Source organism: Aythya ferina (assembly GCF_964211825.1).
Source record: "Aythya ferina genome assembly, chromosome: 1".
In the NCBI taxonomy this organism is placed as follows: Eukaryota; Metazoa; Chordata; class Aves; order Anseriformes; family Anatidae; genus Aythya; species Aythya ferina.
Genome location: NC_140296.1, coordinates 147,459,860 through 147,482,757, shown reverse-complemented (window position 1 = coordinate 147,482,757; position 22,898 = coordinate 147,459,860). Strand labels below are relative to the sequence as shown.

Here is a 22,898-nt window from a genome sequence, read left to right as displayed (position 1 = left end):
AAGTTTCTTGAAAATCTGCTCTTTGCCCCTTCACACCAGCCTGAGCTGTTCTGAGTTGGGCCAGAGCACATCCGCCGTGGTAGAAGGGATCACCTTGCTTTCAGAAAAAGAGTACAAGGTGGCGCCAGCACTTGTTTTAATTTATTCCTGCTCCTGGGTGTAATTATAACCTCTGGTTTTCAGTGTGAAGGTGGAAGGGTTGTGATTGAATGGGGCTAAGGTCTTTTTCAAAATGCATTAATACGTGACTTCTATGAAAAACAACAACCCTCACACAGGAGACCGGGCGGTATTTGCAAGCTGCCTGTGGATTTATGGAGCGTTTTGGAAACACGCAGTTCATTATTTCCTGAGACCTGTTTCTTTACACAGCAATGGTGTTTGCTTATTCTGGGACAATGATGAGACATGAAGGTATTTAAAAAAAAAAAAAAAAAAGAGATAGAATATGTTTATTTCTAAAGCTAATAGAGACACATTTTTTAGCAAAACAGAAATAAAATGAGAAACCTTTCAGTACCTCACTGGGACTTTGAGAGGTCTGCCTAGAAAAAACTATTTATCATATTTTTATTAATACCATTTTTATTTTTTTTATTTTTTTTTGCTGTGAAGGCTGTTTACATCAGAACAATCTCTTTGTTTTTAGAGTTCATCTGTTCCCGCTGCTTCTTTTCCCAGCTGAAGCCACAATACTCGGTCTGTGACCTCACCGCTGGCCGCAGTGACAGCGCCCTGTCACAAAGAGGATTCTTCACCCCAGGTGGAGAACGCGCAGCAGGAGCAGATGAGCTCTGCCAGACCAGGGAGCCTGTTTGAATTTGCATGGTGCTGGCCGTGGGGAACGAAGGAAGGGGAAAATCCACAAGATGTTGTGGGACAAGGACTCCTGATGAATGCCTGTGCAGGTCTTCTGCGGGCATGTGACTTAGAGAGTCAGCATCGGTTCTCTAGACCAAACCTTCCCCAGGATTTCTTTTTCAATCAGTTAAATGCTTCAGCAGACCAAATACTGAACTGGTAGAAAATGACTTAGTTTAAAAAAAGGGAGAGTGGGAGAGAGGGATTTAATTTAGCTTCAAGTATGACTCGGGTACCTAAACTGTATCTGCAAGCTTTGTGGGGGTTTTTGCTTTTTTTTTTTTTACTGCTTTTTCTACACAAAACCCCTTGCAGAAAACAAGGGAAGATGACTAATGGGCTGATCCTGCAAATGCTTACACATGTGGTTAGCTTTAAATGTGTGAGTTATCCTGCTGAAGTCAGTTAAGAATTCATGTGCTTAAACTCAGACACAGACCCACGTGCCTGGAGCATGAGGGTCTAGTCGGCTGCCCTAGGGGAACAGTTAAATAAAGAATTTATTGAATATTTTCTGATGCAGACACTGGCTTGACCTGGAAAAGCTGGAGTTGTTGGCCTGGGTCCTCCAGGAAAAACAAACAAACTGGCCTTGAACCTTTACTTTTGCCAGCCTAATTCATTTCTTGGGTCACAGTCTCGCAGTCGCTGGGTAGAAGGTGAGGCATGTCTCAAGGCTGCACTGAGGGCTCCGGGAGGAAGAGGACTTCCATGAGCAAAGAGCCGTTTCTCCAGCATAGCTTTCCTGCCTACATCCAAATGCAGGCTGCAGGAGTGGTATGAGGCAGCCAGCACCTACGACCAGCTGGCTAAGTGCACTCGGAGGTGTGTTTTCCAAAAGATCCGGAGCAGCCTCTGCAGCCACAGCCCCCAGTGACTAATGAGCAGCTTTTACTTGCAAGTATTTGCCCACTTCCAGCATCCCAGGCAACCCTCGCGTCTACTTGGTCAGGGTCCAGGTGCCCAGTGGGAAGAGCCTGAGTGTTACTCTTGCTTTTCCCCATGCAGAAGCATTTCTAAAGTGTCACAAGCCAGGACGGTAACTATATTTTTCAGGCAAGCCCTGTAGCATAACTATACCAGCAGCCTTGGGAGAGTGGCCATCTACTTAAATCTGTGTTTCGGGATGTCTGTGGATTTTTTTGTTTGTTTGTTTGTTTTGCAGGGCTGCACACACTCTGTTGCTGTTGTGGCAATCCATATGATTCATGTCTTGCACAGTCTGACAAGTTTTCTGTAGCTTGCGTGTGCCGAGCCACACACTCCATTTGCTGCACTGCTCGCGGCTGGTACGAGCGCAGCCCCTCATGCCAGGACCCGGAGGGCTCTGGGTGCAGGGGCTGCTCCAGGGAGCTGCCCTTGTAGGCTTTGGGAAGCAGAGGGGACATCAGAACACTTGCCTGGACTTTATGTTTTAAAACTCCTCCAGGAATAGCCTGTTTCTTGGAGCAGGCAGAGCAAGGAGAGGGAGGGTCAGTTTGGGGATCTAGCGGTGCTGCCGGGATCCAATTTCATATTTATTTTCTGTCCCTGCAGAGCGTGGGCTGTGTTATCATTTCATTTTAACAGCTCCGACTCTCTACTGCTGAGTCTTTAAAAGACCATGTCCATCACACCTGCTTCTGTTTGACACCTGTCTTCCCTAAGGCTCCAGCATTACACTGGCTGGTTGGGCCTTTGCTCGCGAGTGCCCATCCAAACCTTTCAGCTTTCCTTCCCTTTTCTTTCTTTTTTGAGGGGCTGGGAGCAGAGGCACAGATGCATGGCAGCCTCGCTGAAACCCAGGAACAGGCTGGAAAGAAGGATTAAGAAAAAAACAAGAGTGGCATCAGGAGTTGGGAAATACGGAGCAGTTCTGTGGAAACCTGGCCTGTGCCATCTCACCTCTCATTGCTCGGTGCCACACACTGCTGCTGCTAGGGCCAGCCAAGAGCAGGTTTTCTAGGGGGGCCACAGGGCCCTGCACTGTCTGTCGGCCCCATGAGTTGTCCCCATAACTGCTTTGGAGTCCTGCAGGCCGCTGGCTCTGGCATCTTGTGGCAGTGCGTTTCAGAGGGCGATGGTGAGCCGTACGAGACGGGTTTCCCCGAGCAGCTGTGAAATGTGCTCCAGTCCTTTCAAGTCAATGTTATTCTTCCATGACAACACGGGGAGAACAGATGTTCCCTGGAGATCTACCTATTATTCATTTTGCTGTAGAGCTACATCTTCTCCCTTTTATTTGTCTCCTCTGTGAAGTAAATATTTCCATAATAGTTAATATTAGGGCTTTCCTTAGCCCCCAGTGATTTTTTGTCACTCAGCGACATCTATTTTTTTCTACTTTTGCCAGAATACCATAAATGTGAACAGAGATTAAGACAAACTCCGTGTCGCAGGGCGCTGATTTTGTAGGGGCTGGTATGAACGTCTCCATTGTGAACTTTATGCACATGACTGACTTTTGTGGGACTGAGGTCCCACCCTGTGCTTCTTGCCCATCCCAATGAGCCAGAGACGTGCCTGATGGTGTGTGTGTGCCCAGTGTGATACCACATTTGTCCGGGCTGGGCACAGGTCGGGATCAACACCGCGTGCTGGGTGCCGAAATGTGAGGTTGTGCTGTATCGTCTAGGCCAGGCCGAGGCAGCTTGCACTGCATCTGCTCATAGCCTGCCTTACCCAGGCCAGGCCTAGCAGTCTCCCACTGAACTCGCTCACAAAACTTTCATAATCGCCATAAAAAAGCCTGTTAGGTAAATACATTTTCTGTGCTCAAAAGCAATCGCCCCGCTCCCTTTTGTTCTGAAAACAATAGACATCAAAATGAAATACAGAGCCGTGTTCTTGAAAGGTCATAGTTGTTTGGCCCTCAGGTAGGTTGTATATTGAAACGGGTTTTGTTAAGGTTTGATGATACACTAAGGAAATGGAACAAATTGGGGCTTTGGCTCGGAGAAGTTGGAAAATGCAGCTTGAAATTGCCGGTCATCTGGAAGATGGAGGAGGGCATTTCTGAGCAAAGGAGCCCCCTTTTTCCTAATGTGGCCAGGGTGGGGAACCGGGGGGAGAAGGGCTTTGTGTCAGGTGCAGATCCGGCTTGTTTGGCCTTGTCTTAGTTTCATTTAAGGCCTCTTTCTGTCTGCCTTCAAGTAACGTCTGGTAGTGGTCTCCAGCCCGCGCTGCTTCGTGCATGGCTGGTTGCTAGGACAGCTGCCGTCATCCACGTTTTAATCATGGATGCGATGACCAATTCTGCATCTCTTCCCAAGCTTTGACTGGATGACTCAGCTGGTCCTCTGGTGACTCATTTCCATCTCCCATGAGCCCAAGAAGGACTGAAGAGGGAAGCGTGGCTATTTTCAGATATGAATAATGACCAAACCCGGGGACTATGTCCACAAAGGAGTGCTACAAACTTTGAATTAATTGGGTGTTTATATGGGGTGTAAACTGGCCCCCTTCCCACTGAAATTCTTTCCCCAGTTACCGTAGTTCTGCTGAGTCTAGTTTCCAGCCTCTTCATCCACAGGGATATTTGTTTTGGGAAAGTTTTTGAAAGCTCTCCATGAGTTTTGAGTGCAGAAGGCCTCACGAATGCTCACGGGGCTTTTGGTACTAAATTCCTTTAGCTGTTTTTGGGTTTGTTTTTTTGGCAGTTTCCCCCTCTCATCATTTACTGGGATTCTCATAATCACTATAGCAACAGCCATAGGCCCACCTCAGGCAGCTTTTCTCTGCAGGCATTCTTATGTTAGACATAAGGTGTCCAAGGTTCTCATAGAGCTATCAAAAGCTCTTGTGATTGACTACAAGATGTTACTGATTTGTTTTTCTGGATCCTGTGGAAACAGAAGTGTGTTTGCTTCTTGTGAGAAATCACTCAGAGCTTACTTTCCCAGAATCTCTTCTTTCCCCTTGGCTCCATTTGGCCTGACTTTGTTTTCATCGTTGGTCAAAAACAGTAGGTGAGACCGTGGACAGCTTGGCTGTGCTGTCACTGATGCCTTGATGATGCTGAACTTGTCCCATTGTATCTATCCTGAATTATCTAACTTCTTTGCTGTATAGAAAAGAAAGAGCTGTGTGTTGTGGCTTTAAAGGACATGGCTGCAAAACAGCTGTATTAGTGCCAAGAAGATGCTTATGGAAGAGATTAGGTAAGTGGCTGCAGCCTGTTAAAAGTGTATAGTGACACATCAGGTCACCAATGTAGGACCATGGGTGAAATGCAGGCCTGACAACACCTTTATTTGGCTAGCCTATTGTCTGTAGCTAACTATCCTTTCTAATATGGATTTTTGATTTGGTAGGTTTGGCTTCAGCTACTCTGTCGTGCCCACGAGTGCCACACAGGTGTTACTGGCAGTGACAAGTGAAGGCAGTCGTACATGGCTTGAGGTGTGCTCAGGTGCCTTTGTCTCTGCAAGGTGCCATTCAGGGCACTGCCTGTCATCTCTAAAGCACAAGCAGACTGGAGCAAAGTTGCACCAAGGGTTATCTTTCTCTGTACACCCCACCAAGGCTGCACTTTCTTGGTTGAAGAGGAGCACGTACAGCAGGTCTGATGGTGGGGCTGTCTCAGCTAAGGGCCCTGCTTTTGAAGGTGTAGCCCATCACGGCAGTAGCGTGCACCACAGAAGGCATTTGGTATGTATTGTGCTGGATCTTCAGGTTCAGCTTTGTTCCTCTTCTGTCATTCTTTAGTCTTGCTAGTGCAAGAAGCCTTGAAGCCATGGCATTAAGCAGTGCAGAGCCGAGTAAGTAAATATGTCAATAAATAATCATATCCTGCACAAAAGAGAAACCTGGGGGAGAGACTGATGGTAGATAGGGAGTTCTGCCGGTACACGTGGAGGTTTTTATTGTTTTTTTTTTTTTCTCTTAATGACTTCCTCTGATTTCTTCTCTTTTAGAGCTTTGAGGGGGAGTAGGCAGTTACTGGTATCCCTCAGCTTCTTCATCACACACAAGGGCCTTATATCCCTCCTTCTCAAGTCAGATATCCTTTCCTGAGCTCTTGGATGTTTACTCTTCAAGGCTCTGAAATCTTTCATGTAATTTATCCCCATGCCTAAACCAGGTTTTCTTTCTGTGTTAACAAGAGCTTCGAGCATCACCTAGGCTGCCCATCCTTGGCTAACCAGGCTTCTTTTCTGCACACCGAACTGGCCCCTGTCCTGTGGGACTTTGCTTAAAAAGAAGGTTGTGAAGACAGTGAGAGACCAGGCAGACCCCATCGCCCATAGCAAGTCAGCGGTGTGGGGCAGAGCGGTGTCTGGAAGCACTTCTGCAGGATTGCTTGGGGTACCTGAATAGCTTCACTCGTTTCTTTTGGAGGAGAGGTTTGTTGCCTACATGGGTCATTCTGTGGCTGTGCACGTGCAGGCATGTGCATGTGTGTCTGAGTGTGGCCGTGTGTTTGGTGTGACAGAGATCAGTGCAACCTCAGATAAAAAATAAAAACAAAATCACTGGGATTTATGGATGATCACAGTAACAAGGGTTCCCAAGGATACTTGTGATAGCACTGGGTGCTCTCGTAGGGAGCACTGCGGCTCGTTTTCACTTTGGTTCACTACAAACTACTTGGCATTCTCAAAGAAGAAGGGATCAAGACAAACTTGTTATGTGGCACTTTCCTGCAGGGCCACTCTTTTCAGATGCTGCCTGTGAAATAGAGAGATGACTGAATCGGTGTTTTTGAGGAGAAGTTAATTTACATCCAAACCTTCAACCCAGTGCTTCCCCATCCCATCGTGTGCCTCTGCCCGCCCTAGTTCTGAGCTGTGCTGGAGGCCCCAGCCCTTCGCATTTCTTACATCTTTGGTTTTATACTCACTTCAGAATACGAATCAAGAGCTGTGGATAACAGTGAAAATTGTGACTGTTTGGCCACCATTTTCACTTTTGGAACTTTTCTTGGCCCTGAGGAATGGGAAGGCTAAAGTCCAGAAGGCAGGCTGAAAAACACATGCCCAAGATGTGTTTTCCTTCCACAACTGAAGGGCTTTTCTCTGTGTAGGTGTCTTTCTGTGCCTATGGAAGACAGGTTATTTACAGAATTGTTTTAACTACTTAAAGCGCAGGTCAAACAGTCAACCTGAAGTACCCTTTTTTTCTTAATTTTTTGAAACACCCCATAGCTCTCGATGTAGTGTGCTGTAAGTCGTGTCTTTGGTCATTGTTATTTGAAAGGGAGATGTTGCTGCAGAAGCGAGGGGATGTAGTTAACCCTGGCTTTGGGGTAGTCAGGAGGTCACCAAATCAGTCTATCTCAATTTCCTGATCCGGCACAGCTCTGTGCCCAGCTTCCCCACCTCTCTCCTTGCATCTTCATCTTCCTTTGCAGCTCGGATCCTGCATATTTCATCCAAACCTCACCAGAGGCTTGTTTCTCTCCAACAGGTCTGTATCCTGACGGAAATGAAATGAAGGGAGGGACTTTGCGAACAGGCAAGCTGACCTTTTCAGCCCAGCTAGTGCTTGATCTGAGTTTCAGATTTCATAAACAAAGCAAGCGCTGAATGTCATGCAATTGCCTCTTTGCAAATGAAACACTTATGAAAAAATCCTGTGGGAGTGAGCGGCTCAGCCTGAGACTCCAACAAGCCTTGCCCATGTCCTGCCTTCACAGGTAGGGTTGCTTCTGACAAGTGAAGTATGCGAGGTGCCAGCCATTCCCTGTGGTTTTACTGCACTTGCGGGCGAGTTGGAGTCACTGCCATTACAAAGCTAATATTTATTTACAGGTGGGAAGGCATCCAGGTGGAGAGGCAGCAGTGGTGGAAAAAGCCCAAACATCCTTTCCAAGAGTGTGCCCGTGCTGTGTGGGTGATGGGGGCACAGACAGGGCAGCAGAGACAAACGCTGATTCATTTTGGTCCCTTTTCCAGAGCCCCTGGATACCTTTTCTGGGAATTAATATTGCTGACAGGCAGGTAGGGCAGCTAGTGAAGTCTGTGGGATATGGGGTGGAAAATGAAGTAAACGCTCTCTTTCCTTGCTAATATGGGGATACTGTTGTCCCCCCTATTTGGAAGAAGGAAACTGAAGTGACCCAGCTGGGTGACGTGACCCATGCTGCCTGGAAAGCAGAGTCACACTGAGAGAGAGCCTTCTTATTTTCAGTTCTGCTTCCAGGATGCAACTCCGTCAGCAAGTGGTAATCAGAGACGGAGCTGGTGGGAGCCCAGAGACTCTCGTGTTACAGATCTGTTGGGAGGTTGGACGTATGGACCCACACACGTGCTAAGCTTCAGCACAGGGCAAGCCCTGGCCGGAGTCATATTTAGTTCTCAGTCTGTCTTGTACAGCTCTCCAAAGGAAGCTTCAGGTTCTATAGAAATGCTGTGGTTGCCATTTGCTCCACTCACCCTCCATGGAAGATATGTGATGGGAGGAAGGAGGCTGGCCAGAACACGTGCTGTTGCCAGACAGTCCTACCTGGCACATGAATGCAAATTACCACTTATAGGTTCATCTGGCACCGTTTGGGCTTCACGGTGGGGCAGCCACAGAGCACTCCTTGGTAGCATTCTTTGCCATCTCCTCTGGTCATCCCCATTACTTGAGGAGCTGGCTGAAGCGTGGTGTTACAGACGTGTTCCATGTCTCATTCGGCATGGCACTGCTGTGTCACCACGGTCTGCTCCTCCAGCAGCCAGGCTGATGGCTCTCCCAGCACGCTGACCACAGCCCGCAGCTGGGTACCAGCCTCTCCTCTGCCTGCCTGTCTGGGAGAAGCTGAAAAGAGGGACGTCTTTGGCAGAGTGTTGTTAGACACTCATCAGTGCCTTAGAAGACAGAGCTTCAAAGCAGGGCTGCTGTCAATCCCACCTGCCCGGCGTGGCCTTGTTCTTTCTTTCTCATCCCCAGTCTGTCTCCAGAGGAGGCTTGCTTCTCTCGGGAGTACCAAGTGGTTGTTTGTAAAACTTGTTCCTGACTTCATTGACACCTACTTTCCTAAAATGTCTGTGCATTGAGATCATGCATAAGTTTCTTCACACTCTCAGGCAGATCTCGAAGGCTTGCAGGTGCTGCTGTCACCTCTGTCCTTATCACTTGTCACCTCATTTTGCTGCTGGGACTCCAGCAGTCCTCACAGGAGCTGAAGACTTCTCTCTCTGGCTCAGGAGGGCTGTTGCTCAGTGAAGTTCATAAGGCAGGGCTATTCATCTGCCTTCTGGAGCTGCTGGGACCTGCCTTGGGCACTGCAGGCTCCCAGCTCTCTTACATTATGTCTGAAGATATCCTGCCAGAGCTTTTGCAGCGTTATTGCATGATACCCATAGAGGTACGGTATGATACCCATAGAGGTGTACCCTTTTGACAGGTATGCTGAAGGGAGTTTATTTACTGTGGTCTAGCTCTGTTTTGTCAAAACAAACATATTCATGTGCTGCCCTCATTTCCATTCCCGTGGCCCCGGAGAGAAAGTTTTCCACTGTTCACATTGTGCTGGGTTTTCCTCCAGGAGGGGATCCAATGTCTCAGCCCCTGCCTGCTCAGGGCAGCATGACTGCTGGCCCCTCTCACACCAAGGCCTAAAGTCGGTGTCTGGTCTGGTGGCTGCAGCATTTGCAGGGAAATAATGATGCCGCCGAGCCGCTGGTGAGGAATACTTTAACCTGCGTTCTCAGGTGTTGCATCATTAATGAACTGTAATGTGAAACATAAACTAGCCACAGGATTTACAGAGGAAATCTATAATATCTCTTGTCATTACTGCAATTCATTAAAGTGGGAGACGGAGGTGACCCTGAAAGAATCCTTCACTGAGGTGTAATTAAGGACTTAAATACAGCCTATATGTTTGTCTCTGAGATTTTACTTCATGTGCCTAAAACCAGAAACATGTCAAAGAGCCCACAACTTGTTACTCAGGTTCGTGGGCACCTGAACCCACATTAAAAAGATGAATAGGAATCGTGATGTTTCTAGATAAAAGAAGATGGCTAATAGTAGGGTCTTGTGGGTTAGAGTGGATATGGGAGAGTGGAGTTTTGTAGTGGTGAGAAGTGGGATTGTGGTCACTGAGTTCTGAAGGAAAGGCTTCGTAGTGCAGGGACTTGACTTGGGTCTACAGAGACAAAATAAAAGACAGCACAGATGGTTCAGAGGGAGGGCTGTGGCTGGCAGTGGCTTCTGTTCACTAATTCCTTGGAGTATGGTGTTTCAGATGTATAGCAGGCTTATTTAAGCAGTTGCCCACAGCCTGAAGCCAGCTCGCACGGTACTGTCTAGCGACCCACCAGATGTGGTGGCTGTGGGTGGACAGGGCTGGCGCAGCCTCCGGGTTGCCATCAGCAGCATTGCTTGTCCCTCTGTGTGGGACGTGTGGTGGCTCCGACTCACCCAGCTCCCCCAGGGCTCACCATGGCTCCCACCTGGGGTGGCAGCAACCAGGCCCCATGTGGATGGCTCGTCCACCTCACAACCTCTGTAGGGGTGCAGTCGACGTGGCTGTGGGACAGGGGGTGTGAAGATGGTGGCGGTCAGAGGTTCCTGGCCGTCTCGCTGTGTGTTGGAAAGTGTTCTTCCGCTGGCCGTGGGACGTGGATCCAGGAAGGCAGCTCGGAGCTGCATGAAGCCAGGTCTGGAGCAGTGCAGGCGGCAGGCTCTGTCACTTCCCTGAGAGCCGCCATGCTCTGCTGAAGCAGTTAAGAAACTACTAATTAGGACGAGACAGTTTTAGTAGCAGGACAGGAAAAGCGGAGCAGGAAGGCAGAGGGATTTTCCTCTTGACATCTTCTGCTCACCAAGGACAGGAAGGAGCCGAGGCTGTTGAGGTCTGAACTCTGCTTTGAGGTTGTCTCCAGACACTCGGTAGCACAGGGGAAGGAATTTGCGTAGCCTCCAGGGATGTCAGCTTTAAGGAGGTTCCAGAAGCGTGTGGTACCGGGGACAATGCCTCAGAAGAGGCCTCGCAGAGGCCACCTTGACAAAGAGCGCCGTGCTTTAGACACGGCTATTTTGGAAGGGCAATACATTAGACATACCTGGCAGATCCCCTTTTCATTGCCTCCTTAACCCGGGTGTGTATATGAGTTTTCAGGCCTGTGCCTCTCTGGGGAGAAGTGGAAGATATTTATTTCAGGAGTGTCTTGTGTGCATCATTTATATGCTGAACACATGCCGTGTGCTTTCGACAGTATTTTTCAAGCAGGCTCTGTCGTTCTCCCAGCAGTCAGCAAGCAGCCTCTGGTTACAGCGCACTGGCAGCTCTGCAGGTACTGCGGAAGGTCTTCCTGCCTACTTAATACAGGGCAGGGGCTTGGTCTCCTGCCACTGCAAAGGCCACGTTTATAAATCAGCACTAAGTGCTGTGAATGAAACAGAAGAAAGCATCAGTGACTTTCAAGCTGTTCCGTCTTGAGTCCCCAAAGTGTATTTTTCGCCCTCTGGGCTGAGGTGGGTGGAGAGGGAACTTTACCTCATTCGCTTCCCTGAAACCTGTTGGAAGTTGTGGTGAGGCGGCTGCGTGATGTGTGCATGTTGAAGAAGGCCATCTGAATTGTAAACAGCACCTGCTAAATTATTATTAAGTGAAAGCCGATGTAGGAGGAGTTCTTGGGAAAAGAAAAAAAAAAAAAAGTCGGGTCTTTTAATAAAAGTCATTCGGTCTGTTTTAATATTGTCCCCTTGCTGCACACTACATACTTCGGCTCATGTGGATGCTGCAGGGAGTTACCTAAGTCATATCAAGGGCAGGGAAGGCCCCATTAAATCCAGTTACTATCAATTGTGTGAGAGCTTTAAATGGCCACACTAAAACTCATTATTAAAGAAAGGAACTATCAATTTTATTTAATGCATCGCACCCAGCCTTGATTCAGCTCCCAGCCCAGAGACTCGCCAGGCGAGCGTGGGGGCGATATCAAAATGAGCCCCGTGTTCTCCAAAGACCAGGAGGAGGATGCTCCTTCCCCAGAGGCTGGCTCTGGGGGATGCTCGAGGGCATCGTGGCCATGGGGCTGGGCTGGCGTGGATCACCATGCCCCAGCCGGCTCGTCTCTTCACTGGCGTCGTTGCCAGTTATCAAAAGGCTGAAGGTGTAAATCGTATCGCAGGCTGCAAGGTGGAATTTGATCCTTGTAACAAGCCCTCCAACTCCTGTGCACATTTACTACTATTTCTGCCATTGCTGTGGAGTAAAGATCTTTTTTTTAAAAAAAGAATATGCCACCAGCATGAATTGAAAATGTCCTCAGGAAATTTGAGGTTGTGTTTTTCTCACATTAGCTGCACAGGCAAATTTGCAATAAAAATGACTTTGCTGTGGAAGCCTTCTTTTCCCATCACCAAGCTGTCAGTCAGACTGTAATTTCTCTGTATCGGACTGTGCTGAAGAGCTAGCCGAGCTATTCTCCTACGACATGTGTCCCTAAAACCTCAGATGTGAAAAAATCATTTTGGATGGAAGGAAGAAGATTTCATATGGGGGAAAAAAAAACAAAACTTTATCTTACAATGAAGTACGACCTCTGAGAAGGGTGGCAGTGGCAGCAGTGGAGTCCAAAGTCCTCCTGTTAGCTACTTGCTTCCTCCACTCCCCTGTTTTTGGGGTAACAGGGTGCCCTGTTCCTGTGTGAACAGCGTTGCAGGGACAGCAAGGGGCTTGTTGATGTGGAAACCAAGCCCTAACAACAACTCATTTCACCGAGGGGCACAGGCAGCCATCTGACGTTGACAATGTTGAGTGACTGCTGACCTTGTTTTTAGCGTCAGCTGATACCGACTGGAGCTCTGCCAGTTTGCACCAGTTGAAAGTCTGGCTCTTAATGGTGGTGATTATCCTGGTTTTTACAGCAGCACTGAGAAAGTTGCAGCTGCTGTGCTCCTCATCCAAGACTTTAATTTGGGGGAGACTGAGTCTTCTGGGGTTATTTCCAGGGGAGCATGTGGGAAGAACCTCTCTCCTTCTTCTGCGTCAATCCTTTTTCCCCCTTTTTATTTTATATGAAGAAATATTGCTCAAGCACACCACGAAATGAAAGCCATAAAGCTATAAATTACACCTCAGCTAGCTCCACAATATGTTACCAATTACATCTGCTTTATTATTCGCGTCCAGGGGGAAAACATACATCACGCCAACCCCACTCTCCAGAAAGGTTGGTACTGTACTAGAAAGAACACCGTGACTCTTCTCAATCAGTGGAAAAACAAACACAGCTTCAGCTCACTCACACACGACGTTTGTGTCCGGGATGACAAGCTGAGTAATACTGCTGCGGTTCTCTGAGCCCGCTGCGTGCTACAGCATCTGTGGCCACATCATCGCCCTGTGGAAAGGAGAGGAGAGAAAGCTCTTAGAGGGGCAGGGAGCTGGGGGATGAGTTGCAAGAGCCTTGGAAATTGCTGCCCAATAGGCTATGGGGGGGGAATTAACATGAATTGCAGCAAACGGTATCAAAAATGAGATTAGGGGAAGGGGGCATGCCTGACAAGAAGGGCTTGTTGCGGTTTGCAGGGTTTGGGCAGTGTGGAATAATGCTCGTGTTGTTCGATGTGGGTGTGTATGTGTATGTATGTACGTGTGTAAGTGCACCTGTGTGCGTACAGACTCCAGAACATCTTCAGAAGAACAAGGACCAGTGGAGAACAGGCTTCTTTGAGGAAAGTGAGCTGGGAGGTCTCCATGTGAAGGAGTCATCCATGCGCATTGCCGAGTTTGTTGTGTTGTTGTTGCTGAAGCATTCCTTCAGCTTCTAACTTCTTAAAGCTGCAAACAAGTCAAGGTTATGTTTGTGCTTAATAATTCAGCAGCGGTGCCAGCTCAGCATATTGTCTTTTTCTTCCCTAGTCATTCTGGTTTATTAAAAAGAAACACTGACGACAGACAGAAGGGTTGAAGGAGTGTGTGCCTTTCTGCTTTAACTCTCGCCGGGCACTGGCTTCTTCCATAAAAATCCCAGTAGACTTGTGGGGTTCTCGGTACCTTCGCCCCAGCAGCACCATCCCTGACCTGGGAAGGGAGAGCCAACAGAAAGCTGGGACCTAGGCGTCCTTTTCTCCATGGACCACCTTCTGAACAGGAACATTTTCTGTTTCAGTGGGATGTTACCCAGATTCCTCAGTCAGCCTGTCTCAGTGATGCTTTATTTTGACTTTGATTATGAGGTTGTGGGTTTCTTTTTTTTTTTTTTTTTTTTTTGAATAATGGTGTAGAAGATCATTAGTTCTCCTACAGGAGAAAAACAGTGGTTTTTTTCTTTTCTTAAAAAATAAATTATATTAGGACTTGATTCCACCACATGCTAATTTGTACCTTGTATCGTTAACAATGCCGTTCATTTCCAGGGGATCTGCTTTCCAGTGACAGTGTTGTCACTGTGAATAAGAGGAGATGAACACAATTTTACAAATCTGAGACAAGTAAGAGCACACGGTGAAGCTCGTGTTGTCTAACTCCCATCATCAGTGTCCCTGAGCAGAGACAAGCATTGTGCACGATTCCCACACACAGACTTGGCAAGCAACCTGAGACATCATCTGCTGCTTCTGTCCTGGCTCTTCAGCTCTGTCAGTGCACCTCTGCCTGTCATGGTGTGTCATCTCCTGGTCCCATCCTGGCTCTCTGCAAGCCAGCAGCTACGCAGTGGTTTTATGGGGGTAAACAGAGGTCTTAAGTCACGTCTGCCAAACTTGTTAATACAGGATGAGCCTGAGGATTTGAGATTTGGCCTCCACAGGCAGAATGCTTTGCAGTATTTTACATCAGCAGAAGTGATCTAGGTACATGTATATTCCTGGAGACAATGGGAATAGGAGTCTCCTTAGGCAAAGGAGGTAAAAATAACATTTACATTCTCATTATTAAAAATGAGAAGGGGAAGAGCAAGAGAGCAGAAGTCTCAGTGTTTGTTAGTAGAGTTCAGCTGGGAGTAATGATTTATTTTAGAGCATTGTTTTTTATTTGTGTTGAATACATATTTCTGAAAGAACTTGATTTTTGTGCGTGTGCTGTATCTGAAGGCTGTATCCCATTCTCCCTTATTGCCACCGAACAAATGGAAAAAGCTGGGGAAGGCGTCTTGACGCTGTGGTTTCACTCTGGTGTTTTATTGCAGGTATGGCCTCGCATGTGCAAGTTTTCTCTCCTCACACCCTTCAGTCAAGTGCCTTCTGTAGCGTGAAGAAACTGAAAGTGGAGCCGAGTTCGAACTGGGATATGACCGGGTACGGCACACACAGCAAAGTCTACAGCCAGAGCAAGAACGTGCAGTCCTCCCAAGCAGCCGCCGCAGCAGCCGTCAACGCCTCCCTCCAGATCCCCAATCCAAGCATCCCTTACGAGCAGACCATCATCTTCCCAGCAAGCACGGGGCACATCGTGGTGACGTCCGCCAACAGCACTTCTGGTGTGGTTGCAGTGTCTGGGCAAACACTGGGCGGGCCACACAACCTGATGCGTCGCAGCACTGTGAGCCTTCTGGACACCTACCAAAAATGTGGACTTAAGCGGAAGAGTGAGGAGATAGAGAACACAAGCAGCGTGCAGATCATCGAGGAGCATCCACCAATGATTCAGAACAATGCCAGTGGGGCCACCGTAGCCACCGCCACCACCTCCACGGCCACCTCCAAAAACAGTGGCTCCAACAGCGAAGGGGATTACCAACTGGTGCAACATGAGGTGCTCTGTTCCATGACCAACACCTACGAAGTGTTAGAGTTTCTTGGCCGGGGGACCTTCGGACAAGTCGTCAAATGCTGGAAACGTGGCACTAACGAGATTGTGGCCATCAAGATCCTAAAGAACCATCCTTCCTATGCCCGGCAAGGCCAGATTGAAGTGAGCATCCTGGCTCGGCTGAGCACAGAAAGCGCGGATGACTACAACTTCGTCCGCGCGTACGAGTGCTTCCAGCACAAGAATCACACGTGCTTGGTCTTTGAAATGTTGGAGCAGAACCTCTATGATTTCCTAAAACAAAACAAATTCAGTCCTTTGCCCCTTAAGTACATTCGACCAATTCTCCAGCAGGTAGCAACTGCCCTAATGAAGTTGAAAAGCCTGGGACTGATTCACGCTGACCTCAAACCAGAGAACATCATGTTGGTAGATCCATCTCGACAGCCATATAGGGTCAAGGTCATAGACTTCGGTTCAGCTAGCCATGTGTCTAAAGCTGTGTGTTCTACCTACCTTCAATCCAGATATTACAGGTAAGACACTGGGCTCAAGTAGCATTGCTAGAAGTATTTTACCTACGGGAGTTTTGCTTCTTTGCTGCAAATGGATGAGAGTCATCCCTTAATCCTAAGCCGGGATGGCTCTTAGAAAGGCTTGTTGGCGATAGGAATATGCTCAGCTCTTGGAGTTTACTTGTGGTGAAAACCATAGTCAATTTGTAAATAACCATAAAATATGGACTGTTGGGGAAAAAAAAAAAAAAAAAAGAATTTACCATTTACAATTTAGAAAGCCTTTCGCCATTGTCTGTGCTTCCTTCTCTCTGAGACTGTTTCCAGAAGAGGGACTGGATCTGGGGAGTCTACATTTCCTTTCCAAGTCAATACAAGAAGGTTCTTGGTTTCAGAAAGGCCTTAACCTAAACAATTAATCCGTATGTTAGCTGTATCTTCTAGCTTTTGTTTGTAAGTGAAAGCAGGGATTTTTCTAAAACAAGGTTGGCCAAACACACTTTTCTTCCACGCGGGATGCTGTTGGTAGGGATGAACGAGTATTGTCAGTAATTTGGGGTTGGACTGAGGGCCTGTCTGATTCCCACTCTGCTGATTCCCACTCACAGTGATTATAATGACAAGTATGTTGTGCTGGGATAGAGTTTATGACCTCTGCATAGGTGCATGCAAAGCAAATGTGTGAACCAGCTGTATTCCCCTTCAGTCTGTTAAACATTTCAGCAAACGAGCCTCTTCTCGTTTAAGGTCATCGTCTCAACTCCAAGACACAAGTTCCCTTGATAGATGTTCTCCTCAGACCTTCTTTTTGGTACCAAACAGCTTGATTTGGCATCCCAAGAGCCAAGAAAAGCAATTCTACTGCTAGCTCAGGCTAGGGTAAAAGAAGTAAGAAAAAAAAAAAAGGCATATTCTTTTAAAGGACAGCTGAATTTAGAAATGTTTAGGCCATGTTTTTGTTACTGTAATTCTGTGAAACAGGAGCAAAGAGGGAAAACGTAATCCTTCTTGATGAACTGATTTAATGAAAATTTGTCCTGGTATCGTGCACAGCTCATCAGCTGGGTTACAGAAAAGCAGGGTAGTTGCTCTCTTTGTAAATAGGAAAGAGCTCTGTCCTATGCATGGAGAGGACTGGGGAAAAAATATCACATGAGTTGTTTTCAGACCCTTTTCCTACTTGATAAACATCCCACCGACAAAACCTTCCTGAGCTCTGAGCTCACTAAGAGTTAATTTTCACAGGAACAGGAACTTTGACAATGTAGCACTGCAGCAGCTGATTTTTATCTGCTTGTCCTTTACTCTGAAGGAGGCCAGAAAAAAATCCCCAGCCCTAGTTTGTACCTCAGAAGAGGCTTATTAAATGAAATACTCTACCTGATGACAGTCCCATCCTCCAGGAGAGACATGTTTCTGTGGTAAATATGCAAAAGCTTTTAGGGTTGCAATTACCTGGCAGACTCATAAAAAAAAAAAAAAAAAAAAAAAAAAAAAAGATAATACAGGCATTTTGTTGTTGAGTTATCTGTGATTCTGCATTAGCAGCCTAGGTCCCAAGCTGAAAGACAGAAGGGGCAGCCAAAATGAAATGTGTGACAGAAAGCAGAAATGAAAGAGAAAAATGGTTCATTCTCAGCGACAAACAAGGAATATTTTTGTGGCAGTCTCTGGGGAGGAAAAGGCTTGATAAAAATTTGCTTTTTATATTTTAAATGTTATTCCTGCCTGGCCTGAAGTTGCAGCTTGTTAGATAATAAGTTCTGTCTGTCTAATTCCTCTCTTGTTTTCCCTGCCTGAATTGTCGGGAGGAGGGGCAGAAGGGGCAGCGGCTCACTGGGAAAAAAAAAAAAAAAAAAAAAAAAAGAATCTTGTTGGGATGAATTACATCGGCAGGGGGCTGCTGATGAAGCTAAATTCAAGTCATGAGGAAAATTTATATTCTTCTTCATTTTCTGATGGGGAAAAATACAGCACAGAATAAAGACCTATTCTGCTCCAAAGAGAAGGAACTTTCAAGCTAGGGGAAACACGGGACTTTATAAAGATTTCATGTGTCTTCCATTTAATTTACACTTGTTTTGCTTGCTAGAGTGTAAAAGACAAGGGGATGACTTCCAGAAACGGCACATTTAAGCTGAATGTGAAGGAAAAGCTTCCTGAGAGTAAAACCTTTTAGACTCTAAGCAGACATGCCAGAGAAGTGACTTGCACATTTAAGGAAAAACTAGGCAGAGCGCTAAGAAATACAACAGAGGTTGGTTCTTAGCTGGAGGTTTTTTATTATGAGCTTTTGGGAGCGAATTCCCAGATTGACCCCCATATTTTAGTAACAATTTTTTCATTTTCCCTCTATCTGTTTTTTTTTTTTTTTTTTTTTTTGTTAAACACTACTTTCAGGAATGTGGTGGCCAACTCCTTTCAAGTGAGGAGAGTTCTGTGGAGCCCTGGTAATTCTCCCAGCAGTGACTCACAGACATTTCCTGCTCCTGTAAATGATAGGCATGCTTCCTTCTCCCTGAGGTGGAAGACAGAAGGGACTTGAAACAAACTTTGTCTTCTTTCTTGACCAGAATCGGTGTGTTCCAGCAAAATAAGACAATCCCAGGGCTGCTCTCTCCTCTGCTTGCAGATAGCACAGGAGCCATTTGCCATTGCTGCCATGTAACATGCTCTGAAGATACGCTGAGATCCCCAGGCAGATTTCCTGTGAGCAGGACAGTGGGGAGATGGTGTATAGCATCGCTGGAGCAGCTTGAGAGCCCTCACTGAGTGCTCCCACATCAGGAATATTTCTGTCACATCAGGAATATTCCTGTCGGGTTAGGCCAGAAGGACAGCAGTGTTGTTGAGGTGGCATTGCAAAACAGGAGGTATCAAAAAAGGTCAGCAAAATGTCTTTAGTTTAGCAAAACTTCTCTCCCGTCCCTCTCAGAGGACGTAGCCTCCTCCAGGCTAGATCTGCTGCCCTAATTGATACCCCGGAGATTTTCCTCCCTCTCTGCTGACTGCAGGGGACCTGAGGCGGGCCATGCTGGGCTAATGTGCGCCTCGCATGAACGCCCTCGCCTCTGAGCATCCTCCTCTGGGAACACCAGATCCCCGGTGCCTGCCCCAGCCCCGTACTTGCTGAAGGGTGATGAGCAGCAGCCAGCACCTGGCTGAAGCAGCGCCGGCACTGACTCTGCCCCTGAATGACCAGGGACCGTTCGCAGGCTGAAGGCCTCAGCCGGAGGAGGTGGGCTTCTTCGGGGAGCAGCCTCCTTCCTCCCATGCAGCTTCAGTCTGTAAATTCGCCGTGGTACAAACGTGCCTTCTTCAGACCTGCATTTGTCATACGGCGCTCTTGCCTGTGTGTTTTTCCTAAAAAATGCCACAGTCTGAAGGGGAGATCATTCAGGTAGGCTCTGTGGTCTGTTTTTCAGGAGGTCAGAGGGACGAATGACCAGAGACCCCTTCTGGGTTTATAATCCCTGCATGTATAGCTTCTCAGGAAAACTCATATCCTGCAAAATGCAGGGCTCAGGCTTCATCAGATGCCCCCAGACACTGGAGTCAACATTCACACACTACCAAGGAAAGAGGGATACCTTCTGGGAGAGGGACTGACTTCTCTTTGGAGTACTACCACCATGTTACGCTGCCTGCTTGTTTTTTTCTTTGCTGCTCAGCCAAAGCAGCTGCTGTGCTACACCCCAGAGATGACTGCATTTCACTAATTAATGGCATAATCACCTTATGAGATTTAAGTCTTTCAGAATTTGCAAAGTAAATAGTGGCTGTCACCCCTGCACTGTTAATGGATAAGCGTAGTTTTGATGCCTTGTTCTCCAGAGGCTTTGGTATGTGGCATGTCTGGCCATGGGCTGAGACGTCTGCAGTGTGGGTAAGTGGCCTTTGATCAGGTGGTTTGATAACAGAGAATGAAACTGAGCGTCAGTTTGAGGAGGTGGTTATCTCTGTCGGTCTCACTGCAAGAAGATACACAGGCAAGAAGTGCTCTGCGCATGGTGTCGGCTGCTGAGTGCCTTGTGTAGCAAACAGTGAGGTGCGCGGGTGGTTTTTAGCTCTGCACGCTTCGCCAGGTGAGCACTGGTCCTGAGGAATGCCGGGGGCTAAGCTGTCTGTGTCCCCTCCATCCTGCCACACGTGGACATCAGGTATCATCCTCCAGCCACACGCAGCAAGGTGGATTCCTGAGCAGCGTCGCTGCCTCCTCCCCATCGTGTGACTCAGAGCACACGTCGTCCTGGCCAAAACTGCCCTTCCAGTGAGGCAGCAGTAATGGCAGCAGGGATAGGCTGTGCTTATTAGGTTAGTCAGTGCGCTGGCATCTGTTAAGTCCTTGTATAACAGTGCTAATGCACTTAAATTTCAAAATCTTCTGCTGCTCTGGACTTGCAAAATCACCTCTGGGTGCTGCCTGGCCCTCACTGCTGCAGTGCTGTTTTCTCGTGTATATCTACTTCAACTGCACATTTCCAGGGGTGAGAAGCTCGCAGTCATTTCTGCTGCTCCAAAGGGATCGCGAAGGAGCTGCACATCTCGTTGCTGACACCGTATCGTGGCCAAAAGGGGTGTTCAGTGGACGGATGGTAGGCACAGGGCTGCATTTCCAGCACCAAGCACCCGCCCAGCCCCTCGAGCTGACCTCTCCCCACTTGTGTGCAGGGGAGGACTGGAAATGCACTGACACAGGCAGTTCCCCTCTTCCTTCTAGTTTCTTACTGCATTGCAAAGATTCGTGACTGAAGTATGACAACACTTTGCATGAGAGCATCTGACAGCACGCAGACTCATACCCTTTCAGCAGCCGAGACTCGGTTTCACTCAGTGGTGATACGCCTGTTAGGGTTACAGGCTTGCAGGACGCTGTGGAAGGCTTTGTGAAGGAAAGCAGCCTTCCAACTGCACTATTTTCAGCAGTCTTTCATTTCTTTCCCAAGGACACCAGAGTTTGGAGTTGTTGTTTTCAGAACCAAAATCCAGCAGAAATGTTTTTGCAAAACCAACACCAGGATTAATTGAATCTCGGTTTCTTTGTATCCAGACCACCAAGCCTTGGAAGGGAACAGACACTCAGCTGAAAGCTTTTGGCTTTGTCCCATCTCTGTGATAGTCAGGCCAGGTTGGTTTTTGGTTTTACAAAAGTGAAGCGAAGACAGTTCTTTGCCAAGATCCTTTGTGTATAAATCACCCCAGAGCAGGCATGGTAAACAGGTGGTGTGCCCGTGATGCATCCAGCAGAAGATATGCAGTGTGTATTCCAAAATAACTCCCTTTCTGGAGTCTAATTTAAAACAGAAAAGCCTATGCTTCAGCCTAAACAATATCTTCAGACTAGAGTGTCCCCAGGGTTTTTTTTGCTGAAACCTTCTAACAATTTCCCTAGGCTTTTTGCTCTGAGCAGACATCGCAGCTGCCCCTTTGTCCTGGCCACGTTACTGATCTGCCCCTCTCTCCCCCTGCCTCTCCCGCTCGTGATGCTGGGGATGGGCTGAGGAGAGGGAGAAGTCTTGTGCTGCTCCCTTTTGGCTCATCCGTGTCTGAACAGTGGAAAATGCAAATATCTGAGTGCTGGGCCGGTTCCTTTTGGCCCCGCTGCCCTCCCTCAAACCAGCTCCTGCGCAGCAAAGATGTGGGGTGGCAGTAATGATTCCTCCTGCAGATCCCAGCCTCATGGTGCTGTGTGTCGATAGGCAGGGACCATTTGTGGCTGTAGCTGAGGGACAGGGACCCGAGTGGCCACCAGCAGCAGCTCGGAGGGTCCGGTTTGGCATCAGCTGGTGCAGGTGAGGGACCAGTTCCTGACAAGTCAGCTGCAGCTTCACAACTTTGTCCGGCAGGAGGAAACACCACAGCTCAAAGGCACAAGGAAAACGTTGGCAATGTCCCGCTAAGCACAGATAAAATAAATAAATAAATAAATAAAAATTTGGGCTTCTACAATCCCCGTAAATTGCTGGAACAGCCAGAGACCCTAAGAGCACCCCAAAATCTGGGCTGCAGGCCCCCTGTTAACCATACCCTGCCCTTCCCACATTTCTTGTCCCTTGTTCATCGTTGCTAGAGCGATTTGCGTCGAGAAGAGTGTTTGTTTCTGAGGAGTTCCTCATTTCCAGCTGTTTACCTTCCCCACCTGAAATTACAAGCTCCGTTAACAGCAGATACAGGAAAGGATAGATCATGGCCTTGGGTGCAGGGAAAGTGGCACTTTCTGGCATGGAAATATCACTTCAAACACGGCCACGTTTAAGCTCCAGCTTTCGAGAGGGCTTGCGAGGAGGAGGCAGTGAGCAAACACACTCCCTTACTAACCTTCCACCTGAAACAATCTCAGAGCTCCTGGCACAGCTGTCCACGAGCCCATCTGATTAACCCAACGCTGACTCCTGGACTGCTCCCTGCCTTCTCTGCACCCGCTGCCAGAGGCGTTTTGGTAGCCCCGGGAGGAGCAGCGAGGGGCTAGGAAGTGCCAGGCCCCCCTCTGCAGGTTGCCCACGTGTGCTCTGGGGGTTTAGAGGGTTTTTGTTTTGTTGTTGTCTCCTGCTGCGGCGTCTCTCACATTGTCACCGAAACAAGACTGTCACAGGATTTCCTGCCTTCTATTTTTCTAGTGAGCAGGGGCCGGCTGCCATCGGTGTCAGCTGTGTGCACCGAAGACCTACAGGTTGGTCTCTGCCCCGAGTTGCTTGCTTCTGCGGCTTTGGGTTCACCCTCCTTTCTCTCCTCCCACCCACGTCGCTTCCTCACCAAACGCGAAGGAAGCGCAGTGGGGCAGAAGGTGCCCGGCTCTTCGCCTGGGGCAGCTGCTCCTCTCACAGCGGTCAGCAGAGGAGAAAGCGCTGTGGTTGTGCAGTGGTTTCCTCTGTCCCTCTGCTCTTGTTTCAGGGCCCGTTGGGGCC

The 22,898-nt window shown here is 48.0% G+C and overlaps 1 protein-coding gene across 5 annotated transcripts in view; it reads left to right on the top strand.

Annotated features, from left to right (window-relative positions):
• HIPK2 (homeodomain interacting protein kinase 2) overlaps positions 1-22,898 on the top strand; it is a 132,575-nt gene that overhangs the window by 24,817 nt on the left and 84,860 nt on the right. For all 5 annotated transcript variants that reach the window (XM_084536236.1, XM_084536234.1, XM_084536237.1 and 2 more), the window contains exon 2: positions 14,916-16,014. In XM_084536236.1, the coding sequence (XP_084392362.1) occupies positions 14,916-16,014 (1,099 nt within the window). The remainder of the gene's footprint in view (positions 1-14,915; positions 16,015-22,898) is intronic.